The sequence below is a fragment of the Colletotrichum abscissum genome, assembly GCF_030869225.1.
Source record: "Colletotrichum abscissum strain IMI 504890 chromosome Unknown Scaffold_5.1, whole genome shotgun sequence".
NCBI lineage: Eukaryota > Fungi > Ascomycota > Sordariomycetes > Glomerellales > Glomerellaceae > Colletotrichum > Colletotrichum abscissum.
In genome coordinates, this window is record NW_026850431.1 from 723,243 (window position 1) to 738,573 (window position 15,331).

A 15,331-nucleotide genomic window follows, 5' to 3' on the forward strand; every position below is an offset into this window, starting at 1 on the left:
CGAACATGGAAAAACTGCGTTCAGTTCTCGAATTGTTCCTCGTTAGTGCGGGAGCTGGTCTAGACTCGGCGGTTGGCGGGCGGAAACTAAGACATCATGCCAGCGGCCCGACCCCTGAGTACTATTGATAAGGACAAGTTTCAATGATTGCCGTTCCCCGTCGTTCCAGTTTTGCGGGGTAAGAGTCAAAATATCTGAATGCAGGTCAAGTTTGGGCCGCAGCTGAGAGCTGGGAGCGCGGGTTAAACTGCTTTGAGTTAGAGTGCCCGCTTGCTTGTTGATTCTCAACGTCAGCTATTCAAATTTCAGCCAGCCTCTGTGGGTGGGATAGACACTGTCACTGTCTCAGGTGTCCAGCAGATTGGATGATAGGTTAAAAGTACGAGCAACGCATTTGCTTCCCGCAAGCATAGGATGGCACTAGTAGCGGCTGAGAGTGAGACTAAATATCAACAAACGGCGGATGGTCATGGAAGGTTTTCCTCAAGGTACTGTCAAAATAAGTACGTGAAGTTCATGTCACCAAGAATTGCATAAATTCCCATAGTTCCCGAGCCAAATGTCCTTTACTACGGTTCCAACATCAACGACCAAAGCCCATTGCCCCTATTCCTTTGATAACTACCTTAGTCCATCTGGAACAAATTAGCAATATGGCACCTCCCGAGTCCCCTGCTACGGCCCCAAAAGTCTGTTATAAATACGTATGGGCCGAGTTTGTGGCCCAGTGGAAGCTCGAAAACGACTACAAAGCATCGAAGGCCGGCTATTCCAAGCTTGCACACAATAGAGAGTTGAAGCCAGAAGCTGCGACTATCTCGGGATTGGCCGAGACCCTCAAGCCGGTCACTGGTGGCGGCGTCATTCCCGAGAAGCCAGGACATTTCAACGTCGGTATCATCGGCGCTGGAGTAGCAGGACTGTTTACAGCTTTAGCCATTGACTGGATTAACGACACCATCGCAAAAGAGAAGGGATCTGACCACCTTCACATCACCTACGAGATCTTGGAGGCTTCAAAGGAGGTCGGCGGCAGGCTCTACACCCACCACTTCAACAAGGATGTTCTCCACGATTACTATGACGTCGGAGCCATGCGTTTCCCTAGGAATGCAATCATGGACAGGTGTGTTGCGGATTCCTCGATGGAATGGAGAAGTTCAGGCCTGGAAATGAGCTCAACTAACACACAAACTTTAGAACCTTCAGCCTTTTCGAGATGCTGGGCATCAAAGAGGGTAAATTGGGCGATCGCACGCATGTCAACGATCCTCCACGACTGATCAAGTACTATCTGCGCGATGATAAGAATAAATGCCCAACGCTCTTCAACAACGTTCGCAAGGTCGGCAACCCATATCCGAAGGATTCGACAGAGACGGATCCTTTTGCACTCAATGTGGGCATTGCCCCAGACAAGCAGATTCCAGAAAAGTTAGTCACCAGCTGTTATGGAATCGGTGTAGACTTAAGCAGAATCGCTAACAGTGTTTCACCCTTCCACCCAGCCTCCTGAAAACGAGCCCAGGCGACCTCTTTGAGAAAGCAATTGGAGGTTTCATCAAATACATCAAGAAGTATCTCGATGAGTACATTGATAAGAAGAAACCAATGTCTCGTGCAGCCGAGGAGAAGCTCTGGAAGATTCTGATGAAATGTGATAAGATGAGTGTTCGTCAATTCTTGCGAACGTGAGTACCTCCTGATTCTCCGGTCAGTTGATGCAAAATGCTCACTTTCCGAAAGGAAGGGGCCAATCCTTGACCTCGCCGAAGGCGGTGATAAAATCCCCCACGGCGCAAACATGAGCTACAACACCATTCAGTGGTTGGAGACTGCCACTTAGTAAGTACTCCTCTCTATTCCGCACCTCGAAGTTACCATGAATGGATGGGCCTAATTGCATTGATCCTAGTGGCACTGGATGGTACGACCAAAGCCTGACCGAGGCTGTCCTGGAGAGTATCGACTTTTACATCACCGACAATGAAAAAAAGATCGAAGAGACCAACGACCATTGGTTTTGCATCGACGGTGGCGCTCAAAAGATTGCTGAAGAGATGCGCAAGAAGATGAAGAACCAATCGGCTATCAGGTTCAATACCCAGGTTGTGGGAATGAATGCTAACTTGCAAATCAACGAGCAAGTGACCACGTCCATGACCGTGATGCTCAAGGACAGTATCAGCCGTAACTCACTGCCTTCAAGAGACTACTTCACGGTGTTCAGTTCGGCAACGTTGGGATCGATGAACCGAATGGACCTCTCCAAGGCTGGTCTGCTCTGGGATACCAAGCAAGCCATTCGCTGCCTGGGATATGGCGCTTCCTGCAAGGTCGGCATAAAGTTCAAGACCCCGTGGTGGCAGGAGGCGCCGTACGACATCGACCAAGGCGGCCTTGCCCGTACGGATCTGGCTCCACAGGTCTGCGTGTACCCTTCCTACAATATCAATGAGGAGGTCGACCCACGAGACAAGCCTGCTGTTCTGCTTGTCTCCTACACCTGGGGGCAGACAGCCCAGCGCCTAGCTAGTCTGATTGCATCGAAGCCGCGCGGCAAGCTTGACGAGGCAACTAACAATCGCATTCTCGAAGAAGAGGCCGAGCTGAAGGAAGTCATGCTTCGAGATCTCGCCTTCCTCCACACTGACGACCACAACGACACGAAAAAACTCGCTGCCACCCTGGAGATGCTCAATGAGCAGTACGTTGAGCACCACGCTTACGACTGGTACCATGATCCCCAAATGGCTGGAGCATTCGCCTACTTCGGCCCTAGCCAGTTCAGTGAGCTGTACCCGGCCATCACCAAGCCGAACGCAGGTGGTCAGCTATACTTCGTCGGCGAAGCAGCTTCTGCGCACCACGCTTGGGTTGTTGGGGCGCTCGAGAGTGTTGTACGCGCACTTTACCTGATGTTTGATGCTCTGCACCAGGGCAGTAGGAACGACCCCAAGATGAAGGACACATACGAGGCATACAAATGGGCCATGGACCTTCTCGAGTTCGGTTACATCAAGGAACATTCAGCAGAGGGGGAGAAGTCTGCGGCCCTGACGGCAACTCCAACTCCAACTCCTTTGCCATTCTTCCCGTTGCCTGCAGAGATGCCTCGGTACCGGAGGAATTTCAAGAATATGAACTTTGAGGAGCCTGACAACTCTGGCGACAGGGGCGGTTTCAAGGTTGCTGAATCTGCAGCGGCTCCGCAAATGCCTCATGACCTTTTGGTGAGTGAGAGTGCCCGGGCCGACGCCTTTTCTCAAGCTCCTGCGGGAAAGAGCGTGGAGGTGGCCAGTTCTCCAACAAGACAGGAATTCTCAGACCACCCTGCTGTGATCGGCACTGGAGAGGTGAAACTCACGTATGGCGCCGCACTTGTTGCTCTGAGTACGGTCGAGTCGGCTATATTGACTTTGGCCGAACTAACGGGAGAGGAATTGAAGGATCAGTTACAGAAGATATCGGATGAGACGGCATCTGCGTAGTTGCTACTCTATGTAGTTGTTCTCAAATTGAATAGTTGATGATTACACAAGCCAACCTTTGAACTCTTTGACCATTCATTGGGTGCAACCAGCTGGCATAGTTGACACCCTCGATTCAAAGAAGAATTCTGCACAGTCATTTTCTCTAGGAACTATTTCAAAGGTACTTCGGTACCTATGCTGACTGCCAAGAGACCGCGTCGCAAAGCATGAATCCTTCTGTCTTACCCAGCGCTGAGATTGACCACTAGAATTGCCATAAACACCAACGTAAGTACGTCATTGCTGAATACCAAAGTCCCAATATTGGCGATCTTCAAGTCAAGGCAGAAGTAGTAGGTGGCTTATAAGAAGTGACTGGCCTTCCTGCGCCCTTAAGCTTCAACTTGATCTGCTCTCTTTCTAAGTTACTAATGATGCTTCTTGCATGAGATTCTCGAATCTTGCCCACGAGAATACCCTAATAACATCAAAAATTACGTAACAAAAATACTGCATAAACTTTCAGAAGAGTTGAGAAATCTCAACATGAAGTTTCTCATCGGCATCCTTGCGACAGGCTTGTCATTTCTGGCAACAGCCGATAGCGCCCGAATTGACCGCATACAGGCGCGGCAAAGTAATTCGACTAGCATCAATATCCGCGACGCAGTAGCACACCCAAATGCCACAGGAACATGGCCTATCAATGGCATCGATGTGACGGAGCCACTGCTGAATCCACCTGCCGATGACTACGGCCCCGGAAATGGTTGGAGCATCAACATCGCCGTTGCGACCAACATTTCTGCGGACGGCATCAGCACTTCAGTATCGAATCCCGCAGTCATAAGTCTCGAAGGACCGGAGAATGCATTTCAAGGCCTGAACTCGACGACAAACTACACTGAGAATTATGACATCTGTTCCTTTGCCTGGTTTGAAAACGTCTGGACCGTCAAAGAATTGGAGAAGCTCCAAGACGATGTTAACGGGACCTGCAATGGTGTTATCTCCGAGGAGTGCATCAAGGAGACTAAAGAGGCCCTGGTGCGCCAGCCGTGTAGCACCTTCAGAAGCTTCGAAAAGCCTAAGAGCTGCCCTCAAGCACTCTCATCCCCTTCGTCATTCCGAAGTAAGTCGCTAACCTCCCTTGCAACTGACCGTGACAGACCTCACAGCGGAGACTAATAATCTTGGCCAGGAAACGTGACTTTTGATTTGCCTACCGGACCTTCGACGAATGAAAGCTCCTCTTCTCATCTTTTCGGCATCTGGGGACCTTATTCGAATAGATCGGAAGCTGGCCTACGCGATGCGTACGACACGGCTCTTACGAATGTCTACCCCGTGCTTCTTGCATACAATTATGAAGACGGAGGGACTCGGACGAATTATAGCGTATTCCGATGCATTCGTGCTAACAACATTGTAGACGGAAGCCGTGAGCCAGATTCGTATGGAAGCAACAGAAGAAGCTCTGCAGGACGGGTCCATTCGTCAAAAGCCTCTGCAATGATTAGCATGCTTCTACCCTTCTCGCTCACTATGCTCCTGTAATTTAGAGTAGTTGCACGTAGAGCGGAAGTTTATCAATGCATCCAAAGGATTCACCTATTTCAATCCTTTGAACATTGTTAGCTGGCTAATTGAAGCGCGGTTCCCATTCGTGAACCTCGAAATCCAACTGGGAGACATCGAGCCACAAGCTTTTTCGTTTTTGACTCAAACTTGAGCGCTTGCTTAAACGCAAGTCGGTGATTTACTAGGTTGTCAACGACTGACACTAATCATGTTCATTGTGTCTTCAGGAATTCGCACGGGCATAGGCTGAGCTTGACAAATAGAAGGATCATTGGCGAGACTTCAACTTACGTTCAACTACTCATTATTCTATACCCCTTCATTCACCGCTTAAATATGTTCTACTAAGTTGCACTATATACCGTCTCAGGCTTGATTATTTTCCGCACACGAAAACCTCTTGTGGGTAATGGAAGTAGCTTTATGCCTGAGTTGATCGTGGAGTCAATAGATGCAGTGCCTGGAGGTTTATTCTCCGGATCTCATGCCGCATCAGGTAGCCTGGGTTTCGCGTCGGAAATGTATTTCCTTCACTAGGTTTTTCTCAACGTACTAAGCCTAAGGGGTGCATGCCAGCATCGCTCAGGGAGAGTTCCACGTGTCTCCTGCTGTGATTCGTAACCATCTGAACTAAGGTACCGGGAGTCTTTTGAGTTTATTGATGAAAAAGCTTACATACCGGTGAGACGGGAGTGAGCTCCGACAGTTTCAATTCCAGTGTGACGCAGTTAACAGGGAACGAGGGATGTTGACACGGGTCATGCAAGTACTAAAGAAGCGCTGGCTCTCAACTTTCTTCCCATACCGACTGAGGAGGAGAGTCGAACACACTCCCGCACATCTCCAGCTCTCCGTCCTCGCTATCGGGAGGTGTTCTGTTGTTCATTCAAGCTGAAAGGCTGGCTACTCTTATGCTGTCAAGCCCATTATTGAGTATGTCTCACGTTGCGACGTTGTGAAGAGATGATGGCCTCTTTTTCGTCATACACCAAGCTCGGGCAGGGAGAGGACAGCACTGAGAGTACGAAAAATTGGTCCAAGCAACATTTGGCCCGTGGAAAGCTGCACCTCACGTATGTTCTCCTGTTGGTCTTCGTGGCTGGCGTCAGCAATTGCTTGCCGCCAATTCTCATGACACGGCCCGTCTACTTTGGAGCCGAGCCACTCAGGTCGGAGATTCGTCGTAAGTAAATGCGAGTTGCCATGGAAAAGCATGAATGGAGCTGAGGGTGAGCAATAGTGAAAACGTCTACACGAGTCTTCCAGCAAGACTACGCTTACGCAATGCCACCGTCGCCCGAGGTGGATGCTGCGTGGTCTTCCCTTCTCCCGCAAAACGGCGGCTTCTTCACGCACCCGACACTGGCGCCAACGGAGAGCTGCGTGGCGGTTTTCCATCAAATTCACTGCCTGGATATGCTACGAAAAGCACTTTACGAGGTACGTAATAATACAATGGAACATCGAGAGCACGAGAAGATGGACACGGATTTCAGCAACGAAAAGATTTATGCAAGCGAGGCGGGGGAGCTCAATGCATCGCACGACATGGATCATCTCGGACACTGCTTTGACCTCCTGCGTCAAGTTATAATGTGCAGACCTGTTAGTACACTCTTCTGACTGGAATGACTTTTGTTGGTGAGTGCTAACAATGTTTGGACAGGATCTCACGATTGAGGTTGCCAACGTCGTAGTGGACGGCGTCACGGGTTTCGACACGGAACATCAGTGTATTGACTGGTCGGAGTTGATGGACTGGATGAAAAAGAACGAATGAAGAATAGGTGGGTTTGGATGTGTGTGGCTTATGGAGAAAAGATTGGTGTTGATGCATCCACCATCTGTACCTAGGTTGCAAGGGAGAACACGGATGTCTCCACGAAGATGACTACATACAATCTACCATCTTTCCTCTTGTATGATAGACCTCGGATTTACACTACCGAGCCCAAACCCTTCGAGTGACGTAGGCGTGGATTTTTCTTTGACAAAGTACAGGGAAGAATGTCATTCCATTTAGCTCTTTAACGGCTAGCGACGAACGATAGTGCAACCGAAGGGATGCTAAAATCCTTTGAACGCTAGCACCCAATCATGAGAGCGTCAACATGATCAGAGCTTGGCTTTTTTTTTCTTGCTCGCCTGAGCGGCAATTTTGCCGCTCACTACTGTCTCGCGAGTGAGAGGTGCGGCACCTTGGCCCATGTCATTTGACTTAGACGAGAGTAGATTCATGGCGAAGGGTATCCGCCACATATGTTTGAGTAGGTACTTATCCCCATGGTGAAAGTCTGGAATCGTCTCGAAATTTGTCTCACAGCCACTTTTGAGTTGCTCCCAGAAATTCCCAGTTCCTAGGTCGGTTCGAAATATGGCATATGTCACAAACTCTCTCGTCATCCTCTGGTTGCTTAGCCTAGTCAACGGGAGCTATGCACCCAAGTCCCAAGTTTCCTATCTCAGGCCACGTGCCGATACTGTGGAACAGAATAGCTCCTCCATCTTGACGGAGAGCCTTTTGAATCCAAATGCCACGGGAAGCTGGCCAATCTTCGGCATCGATGTGTCGAAGCCACTTGCAGAGACTCCAACAAACAATGAATTCGGCCACGGAAACGGGTGGAGCATTGACGTTGCAGTTGCCACAAACGTTAGTGGGGGAACTGTGAGCAATTCGAACCCGTCAAAAATCAGTCTTGACTCCTCAAACAATCCGGTCGAGAGAGGAAACGCAACTGACGGGTACCGTATCTGCTCATATATTTGGTGGCAGATGAGCTGGACTGAGAACAAGATCAAGAAGCTCAATGATGATATCCAAGGCTCATGTGGTGGCGTCATCCCACAAAATTGTATCGACGATCTTAAAGAAACTGCAGCGAAGGTCCAGTGCGATAGTTCTTTGGAGTCTTCGCTGTACGGCATCGGATTCGACATTCCGGCGAGCTGTAGCGACTCAATGGCTTATACAACGGCAGAAAGAAGTAAGTGACTCCTTGAATGCCAATTGACGCAAGGATGTTAACCCAGAATCTAAGGAAACCTCACAACGGAGTTCATCTCAAACGCCTCGGCCTCTTCGCACACGCTATTTCAGTCAACTGCACCCTACAACATTCCCGGCAACGATAGTAATACCAGACAGGTCTATGACTACGCGGTGACACAGGTCTGGCCCGTAATGCTCTCTTACATTTATACTGAAGGGAGCGCGGTTTCAAACTACACGGTCTTCCGCTGCGTTCGCGCCAATGACGTTACTGCTGGAAGCCGGTCGCCCGAAAGCTTCGGAAATAGACCAAGTTCATCGACTCAACACAGATCGTCGTTCGCGGGTCTTTTTGTTGGCTTGCTAGTTGCTACGATCGTTTCGTCTCTCATGTAAATCACCTTATGTATTGATATTCCGTCGATCAACGTTGAGGACACATCCATCGGTTTACGAGGATTTACTGTACCTTGAGATACACCACATAGCTGCTAAAGGTGTAAACGTATCTCGCAATGGATAATCTTTGCTTACATGCCCTGAGGAATCGAATTCACACCGCACCGGAAGACATGGTCATTTCACCGACATTGAGATGATGGCGAGCACGAAGACCAATGTGCATACAACAACATGCCCGTGAACAAGTCTTGTCTGAATTGACCAAGCAATTTTGGCGACCTCCTCGAGTTTCTTCTTCTCCTCGACAGAGACATAATCCTTGTGATACCAAGAAGGCTAAATGAATTCCTGCACGTCTGGTGCCATGCCTACTGTTTGTGACTCTGTTTGTGCATCACACTAGCTGCGGATGATCTGAGCCGCGGTTGTTGTCTTGCAGTGCGCGAATCAGAGCGCGACGAGCTTCGGGCGTGCAAGCGAAGCACGACGCTGACTGCATTTGAGTCTGCAGTGTGACGGGGAAAATACCACTTGCCGCTTTGTCTCAGTCTCGACTTGTACCGTAGCAAGGATCCTTATACGAGCTGCTCGCATAAATCACCGTTATTCGAACTCCAAAACTGCTTAAGATACGTGTTCGTACGATCGGTGAAACTTGTGGTTTTGTCTGTTTTCGTTGCGATTTGGATCCATGCAAGATAGACGGCCGTGATAGAGACATCATGACGTTGCCTACACCCTCCCCTAGACGCGTCGCACCTAAAGAAAACTCGACTGGAAAGTCAATGGAGCATGGCAAAGTTGAACAAGGTTCGTCATTTTTCGGAATCGTCTTGAAAACAGGCATTCGACTAATCTTACGGGAAATTTTCGCATTGGCAGATGCCTCAACTCCTACTACTTCTGCCGAAGACGCCGACCTGTCTCGCCTAGGGCTCCAGTCGCTGGCGAAACGAGACATTGGGCCTTTGGCTATCGTTGGATTAGGATGGAACATCTGCAACAGCTGGTCCGCAATTGCAGCCACGCTAGTGATTTCAATCAGCTCTGGAGGGCCCGTCACCCTGCTCTATGGCATCGTCCTCATTTTCGTGTTAGGAGGCGCATGTGCGTTGAGCATGGCTGAGATCGCATCCGTCTATCCTACCGCCGGGGGACAATACCACTGGACCAGCATCCTAGCACCCAAACGGTACAGCCGTGGACTGGTAAGACTTTTTGTGGCTCAATTTCCGTCTGTTGCTGACGTGTGCAATGTTTTAGAGCTATTGTTGCGGCAGTATCAACTTCCTAGGTTGGATTGCCAATGGAGCGGGCTTCATCATTCAAATGCCAGTCATCATTCTTTCGCTCGCATCGTACCTCGATCCTACGTATATCCCAGAAACATGGCACATCTTTCTAGTCTTCCAGGCATTCAATATCGCGTTTACAGCGTACAATATTTTCCTGATGAAAAGGACAGCTTGGGTCCACGATATTGGCTGTAGGCACTGTTGTTAATTACTGCATCTCGCAGACCATCCCAAGACGGTGTAAGGGCTGACTACCTGATCTCATAGTTTTTCTTTCTTTGACGGGCTTCTTCGTAATAACGGTCACATGCTTGGCGCGCTCGGGACAGAAACAGAAGGATTCTTTTGTGTGGACCACGTTCGTTAATGAGAGTGGTTGGTCGTCAAAGGGCATAGTCTTTCTGACTGGTCTACTCAACCCTAACTTCATCTACTCCGGCCTCGATGGCGCCATACACTTGGCCGAGGAATGCACCAATGCTTCATCTGCGATACCCAAAGCACTTATATCGACGATAACTATCGGGTTTGTTTCTGCTTTTACATTCAGCGTAGCTATGCTGTACAGCTTCACAGATCTTGAGCCTGTGCTCTCATCACCGTATGCCCCCATTTTCTCTGAACCTAAGTGTCTAGGCCCGAATCAGTAACACCTAGCTTCAAGTCACGCGAGGCAGTAATCTGTGTTGCAGGCATAGGAAGTTTGCAGAGCTGACATGACCTTACACTAGGCTGCCTATTCTCGAGATTTGGTCGCAGGCAACTGGATCCAGCGCAGCAGCAACAACGTTCGTGATTGTACTCTCTTCTTGCGGATGCTTCGCTTGTACGGGAGCACTACAGACGGCCAGTCGACTCACTTGGGCATTCGCTCGTGATAATGCCATTGTATTCTCCCCATTCCTTTGCAAGATCCACCCTAAAATGGGCGTGCCAGTCAACGCACTTCTCGTCAACTGGGCACTCATCTTCGCTCTCGGTTGCTTATTTCTAGCGTCTTCGACGGCTTTCAATGCTCTTGTCGCTACCGGCCTAATTCTACAGCAAGTGAGCTTTGCCTTTCCAGCCGCCCTAGCTCTATATCAACGGTCACAAGGAGAGGCGGCTTTCCGTCGAGTACTGCCGCGGCGAAAGTTTAACATGCCACCCCTCATTGGTGCCGCTGCCAACATTTTGACGATTGTCTTGGGACTGTTGGCGCTGGTGTTCTATAACTTTCCCGTTGTTATGCCTGTCTCGGCTTCGAATATGAGTGAGCTAACTGTTCCATTACGACTGTACAGCCATTCCTTGCTAATTCAAAGGCAGATTATGCTTGCGTGGTTCTCGGGGTTATGGGTCTCTTTTCTGTCGCGAATTGGTTTGGGTACGCAAACAAGAGGTATAGAGGACCTAGGCTCAACTCAGTGTATTAGATCGTATCGCCCAGTAAAGGTATTGAAGGGTCTTTTTGAAAGACTATTCTCTATAGGAGTATGAAGATTCGCAAGGTGGGGTGACGGAATCGAAACGAAATCGCTTGATGATGCCTTTTGTGCACATAGCGCCATGGAAATTGTTTTTCTTGACTGGAGCCTTCGAATAGTAAACGTTAAAGCCTTGCCCTTATCGAGGTGTTTCCATCTCTATAGAAGGGAGGAACAGTGGAGATATATTAGCGACGTTGAGGAGTACATGCACTCTTAATCGACGTGATTATCTCATATGACACATCGCCATCGGATGCATTCGGCATAACTCCGCTTCCGACTGAATACCCTCACGGGCTTGACTGGCGGCATTATCGTATTAGCTAGGCGGGAAAAGTATCAACAATCCAACTCGCGTACCGCAGCAAAGCCAAGAGGAAGTCAGGCAGCTATGCGCATACTACGACGTATTTCCAAAGACATGCAAGACACCCAAAGTAGTGAATAAGCAGCATTGATCAGACGCATGAGCTTTCATCTAGTTGGCACAGGTTAGCGCAGAGATTCGTGGCAAAGCCCTTTTGGTTTGTTCGAGATGCCAAATTCGGACACATGCAGTTGCTCTGCACGAACGCTTCCAACATCACTTGGCAGTCTTCATATCTTGATATTTCTTTCCGTCGCTTATTTATGACAATAACGGGCGCTTCCATCGAAGTTAACAGGTTCGTATGAGAAGTTGCAATAGTTCCCTGAGTTGACAGTGCCTGTACCCGGTAGCGGAGTCCCTGTGAAGATAGATCAGCAAGATCTAAGAAACCTTGGAGACGGTCGACTCACTAGAATCACGACACAACAAGTGAGACATGAGCAGTTGGCTTCCTGCAGAAGTGTTTCGATCACAAAAAAAGGGAGCCCAATCACGCAGTCGATCAAGCCGATCTTGCACCAACAGAGATCATGTCGCAGGCCGCCAACTTTTCACGCAACCAACTCGTGACCGATCTAGACCACGTGAATGTACCCAGGGTTTCCAGTTATAAATACACTAATGATAAACATTTGTTTCCCCCGGGGTATTCATTGCTCTTCCTCTCCTTTTTCACAGTCCTCAACTGAATTCCTGATTATGCCGCCCTATCAAAAAGAGAGAAAGCACCAATGTGCCATCTGCAAGGAACGATTCAGTACCAAAGAAGGTCAGCGACAACATAGGCGCGCAAAACACTCTGATGAGATTTCTGCTCAATCGACTAGAATCGCCGGACTTGTACAACCTCTTCCGGTTGTTACCCAGCCAGCCAGAGCCGCCGAACCTGTCCGCCCACGTCCGTTGGTAGTATATCTGCCAACCAGAGCCAAAAAACCTGGGACCCCTGAGCTGCTCGTGACCCAGCCAGTCAGGGCTATCGAAACTACTACGCCTATGCACACCATATACAGGGGCAACATGTACTCGCCAGCAGTCGGACGAAACGCTATTTGGAACCAAATCTCGGACCTCTGTCACTCAGAGGAGAGACTCCGAAAGGAAAGATATACTCTACCGACCACAATGGTCAATGCCACGCACGGCTCGTCCAGCATGGCGTCGACAGTTGATCTACCCTGTCCTGATAAAATCCAATCCAATCCAAAGTATGCCGCTCTCGTCATAGACTGCGAGATGGGCGGTACCGAACGAGGCGAAAACGAACTGATCCAGATCACTATTCTCGACTTCCTTACGGGCAATGTGTTGCTGAGCCGCCGGCTTGTAAATCCAAGAAGACCCATCTTAGACTGGCGTGAAGACGTCACTGGTCTCAATGCGACCAAGATGTCCGCAGCTCTTTTACGAAATGAAGCTTTGGACGGCTGGGAGGCCGCGCGCGCGGAACTATGGCGCTACTCTGACAAGGACACGATTCTCATCGGACAGTCAGTCCGCAATGACCTGCGGGTGCTACACACCTCCCATGCGAGAATCATTGATTCCGCCATCATCACTGCAGATGCCGTCCTCGGGTCGAAATCGAAGATTACGAAGAGGTGGGGCTTGGAGGCGCTGTGCAAGGCGCTTCTCGGTATCCAGATACGTTCTCCGACCTGGGCGGCTGAGGGTGTAGCACACGATGATCTGGAGGATTGTCTGGCGACCAGGGAATTGGTGTTATTCTGCGCCCAGAATCCGGACCAGTTGAAAACTTGGGCTCAAAGAACGAGGAAGTCCTTCTTTTCAGAGAAGGGAAAGGGGAAGAAGAAGAATGGGGGAAGAAAGCCACAAGCCGGTAATGCGTCGTCTCCTGTACCCTCCAGGCAAATCGCTTTTGTGAGGAGTGCGGCGTCTGGGGAAGAATGGGAGGATGAAGACGAAAGTCCGTTGAGGTGGGAAGATGTGGTGGACTGGGATATGTGGCCGAAGTCGCCGCCAGACTCAGATTAAACCTGATATGCCAGATTCTACGACTACTTCATCACCTCCACGGAACAATTTGTCTGGCGTGATAAGCTAACGAGGCTTATAGAAGCAGCGTTCTCGACCTGAATAGCAGGAGGAAGTTTCAAAGATAACAACAGATATGTTACACAAGTATTTTAGTCAAATAGTCATAATGCATCAAATTTAAATCTAGGCAATATTCCTTTAACCCAGTGGTGTCGATTCTCCTCTGAACGGCCGTTGCACCGAGTCCCTCTTTGAATCATCAATCTTCCAAACGCCTTTGGTATGCTTGTCATGTAATTCCCAATTAACGCCCTTTGCCAACCGATGGAAAACCTCGTGCTCCTCCCCAGGAATACTCTTGAAGAACAACGGCTCCCATGTCTCGCCCTTCTTCTTCTCTTCCGCCCTCATCCGCCGCTGCGCCTCCTCAACCTGACTCTTTGCGCTGACCGTCTCGCGGAAGTCATTCTTACTGAGCCCTTGAATGACGCCGTTCCACGCGCGTCTAGACTCCCACGGATCTTGGGTCGCAATCGGCTCCATTTCCATCGGCGCTGGGAGGTTCTCCAACGCGTCGACCTCGTACTTTTCGAGAATTTCCCCTGTCCTTCCATCCTTGACTGTCCAGCCTTCGCTCCAGCATCCTTGAAGCTCGTAGATTGTGTTCTTCTTGTCGTTCTTGTGGTACATCCGCGCCTCGAATGAGTTCTTCTTGCCTCTAAGGAACCCGCTGCCCGAGAATTTGATCTCTGAAATGTAGCCCGTATTGGAAACAATGTAATATGTTCCCAAAACCTCTGGGTAAAGACACGCGTTGAGGAATCCCCGAACCTTGACCTCTGGCAACGGAATCAGGTAATCCTCGTCATATCGGTCAATGTGAACCACGGCGTGCCCAATCTGTCGAATGTTCACAGTACTCGAAAAGGTCATCTCCACCCGCGCATACCCGTCCGCGCGAATACCATGCTCCTTGCTGCCCATGTGCATCGCCGTGATGGGCGGGTGGTGGCTAACCTGCTCCGCCACGAGCTCCGTCCTCGCCTTCCGATCGGAATCCGTCCACGAAGCGAGGAACAGCTCACCCAGAAACGCGTTCAGTGGCTTCTTGATGCTGACGTTTGGCGCGCCGGCGACGTAGAACTGGCTGCGCATGGCGATGAGGATCATGCGCAGCACCTTCAAGCTGCGCTTCTCCGGGTCTGATTCCAGTGCCGGGGCGACGAAGACGCCTGGCCGCTGGCACCAGCAGTGGCCGACTTCGACCACTGACGATGGCGCCAAGAAAGAGGGCGGCGCGGTGACATTTGAGAGGTCTCCCTGGACAGAGGAAAGGAACTAGAGCGGTTTGTTGTTAGCGGCTTTGCTTCTTTTGAGAGTGCTTGAATCATGTGGTGGAGCCCTTGCTGATGGGCAACCAGTCGTTATGGAATGCGGTGCTGCTTACCTTGACAAGATCACTGATCCGTGATGAGAATGATTTTGTATCCATTTTGCCGTGTGATTGTATGATTCCCGTCTAAAGTTCGTCTCCCGTATTTGTTTCTCTTCTAAAGTATCGCTCTTTGTTGTTGTCGTTGTTATTAATGAGATATGGAATGGCTGGAGGCTCATGAAATGGCCAAATGTCTTGACTCTGCCAGGAGCAGTTGTTTCAGCGCCGTTTCAGTCGACACTGGGCACGTCCAAGAAGCTTCAGCAAATCAGTGGAGTTGGGTGACAGAAACAATAAGAGGCTAGATAGATCAACG

General features: G+C 49.8%; 7 protein-coding genes across 7 annotated transcripts; 6 read left to right on the forward strand and 1 right to left on the reverse strand.

The window, feature by feature from the left end:
* Positions 1 to 653: 653 nt before the first annotated feature.
* Positions 654 to 3,491, forward strand: CABS01_02745 (flavin containing amine oxidoreductase; the record flags this gene model as incomplete). Its single annotated transcript, XM_060536123.1, has 5 exons — positions 654 to 1,126; positions 1,201 to 1,434; positions 1,509 to 1,691; positions 1,747 to 1,845; positions 1,916 to 3,491. 5 exons carry the CDS (start codon positions 654 to 656, stop codon positions 3,489 to 3,491), a joined length of 2,565 nt encoding a protein of 854 aa, XP_060394035.1.
* Positions 3,492 to 4,019: 528 nt separating this feature from the next.
* CABS01_02746 (uncharacterized protein) lies at positions 4,020 to 4,989 on the forward strand (the record flags this gene model as incomplete). Its single annotated transcript, XM_060536124.1, has 3 exons — positions 4,020 to 4,605; positions 4,675 to 4,820; positions 4,906 to 4,989. 3 exons carry the CDS (start codon positions 4,020 to 4,022, stop codon positions 4,987 to 4,989), a joined length of 816 nt encoding a protein of 271 aa, XP_060394036.1.
* A 1,196-nt stretch (positions 4,990 to 6,185) lies between these two features.
* CABS01_02747 (uncharacterized protein) lies at positions 6,186 to 6,834 on the forward strand (the record flags this gene model as incomplete). Its single annotated transcript, XM_060536125.1, has 3 exons — positions 6,186 to 6,237; positions 6,295 to 6,659; positions 6,721 to 6,834. 3 exons carry the CDS (start codon positions 6,186 to 6,188, stop codon positions 6,832 to 6,834), a joined length of 531 nt encoding a protein of 176 aa, XP_060394037.1.
* Positions 6,835 to 7,428: 594 nt separating this feature from the next.
* On the forward strand, positions 7,429 to 8,442 carry CABS01_02748 (uncharacterized protein; the record flags this gene model as incomplete). Its single annotated transcript, XM_060536126.1, has 2 exons — positions 7,429 to 8,041; positions 8,096 to 8,442. 2 exons carry the CDS (start codon positions 7,429 to 7,431, stop codon positions 8,440 to 8,442), a joined length of 960 nt encoding a protein of 319 aa, XP_060394038.1.
* A 728-nt stretch (positions 8,443 to 9,170) lies between these two features.
* CABS01_02749 (uncharacterized protein) lies at positions 9,171 to 11,158 on the forward strand (the record flags this gene model as incomplete). Its single annotated transcript, XM_060536127.1, has 6 exons — positions 9,171 to 9,258; positions 9,331 to 9,656; positions 9,712 to 9,934; positions 10,011 to 10,344; positions 10,475 to 10,995; positions 11,052 to 11,158. The coding sequence occupies 6 exons, from the start codon at positions 9,171 to 9,173 to the stop codon at positions 11,156 to 11,158; spliced, it is 1,599 nt and encodes a 532-aa protein (XP_060394039.1).
* Positions 11,159 to 12,707: 1,549 nt separating this feature from the next.
* On the forward strand, positions 12,708 to 13,577 carry CABS01_02750 (exonuclease; the record flags this gene model as incomplete). The annotated part of the gene is made up of 1 exon (XM_060536128.1): positions 12,708 to 13,577. One exon carries the CDS (start codon positions 12,708 to 12,710, stop codon positions 13,575 to 13,577), a length of 870 nt encoding a protein of 289 aa, XP_060394040.1.
* A 201-nt stretch (positions 13,578 to 13,778) lies between these two features.
* On the reverse strand, positions 13,779 to 15,072 carry CABS01_02751 (oxysterol-binding protein; the record flags this gene model as incomplete). The annotated part of the gene is made up of 2 exons (XM_060536129.1): positions 13,779 to 14,918; positions 15,028 to 15,072. 2 exons carry the CDS (start codon positions 15,070 to 15,072, stop codon positions 13,779 to 13,781), a joined length of 1,185 nt encoding a protein of 394 aa, XP_060394041.1.
* Positions 15,073 to 15,331: the final 259 nt, after the last annotated feature.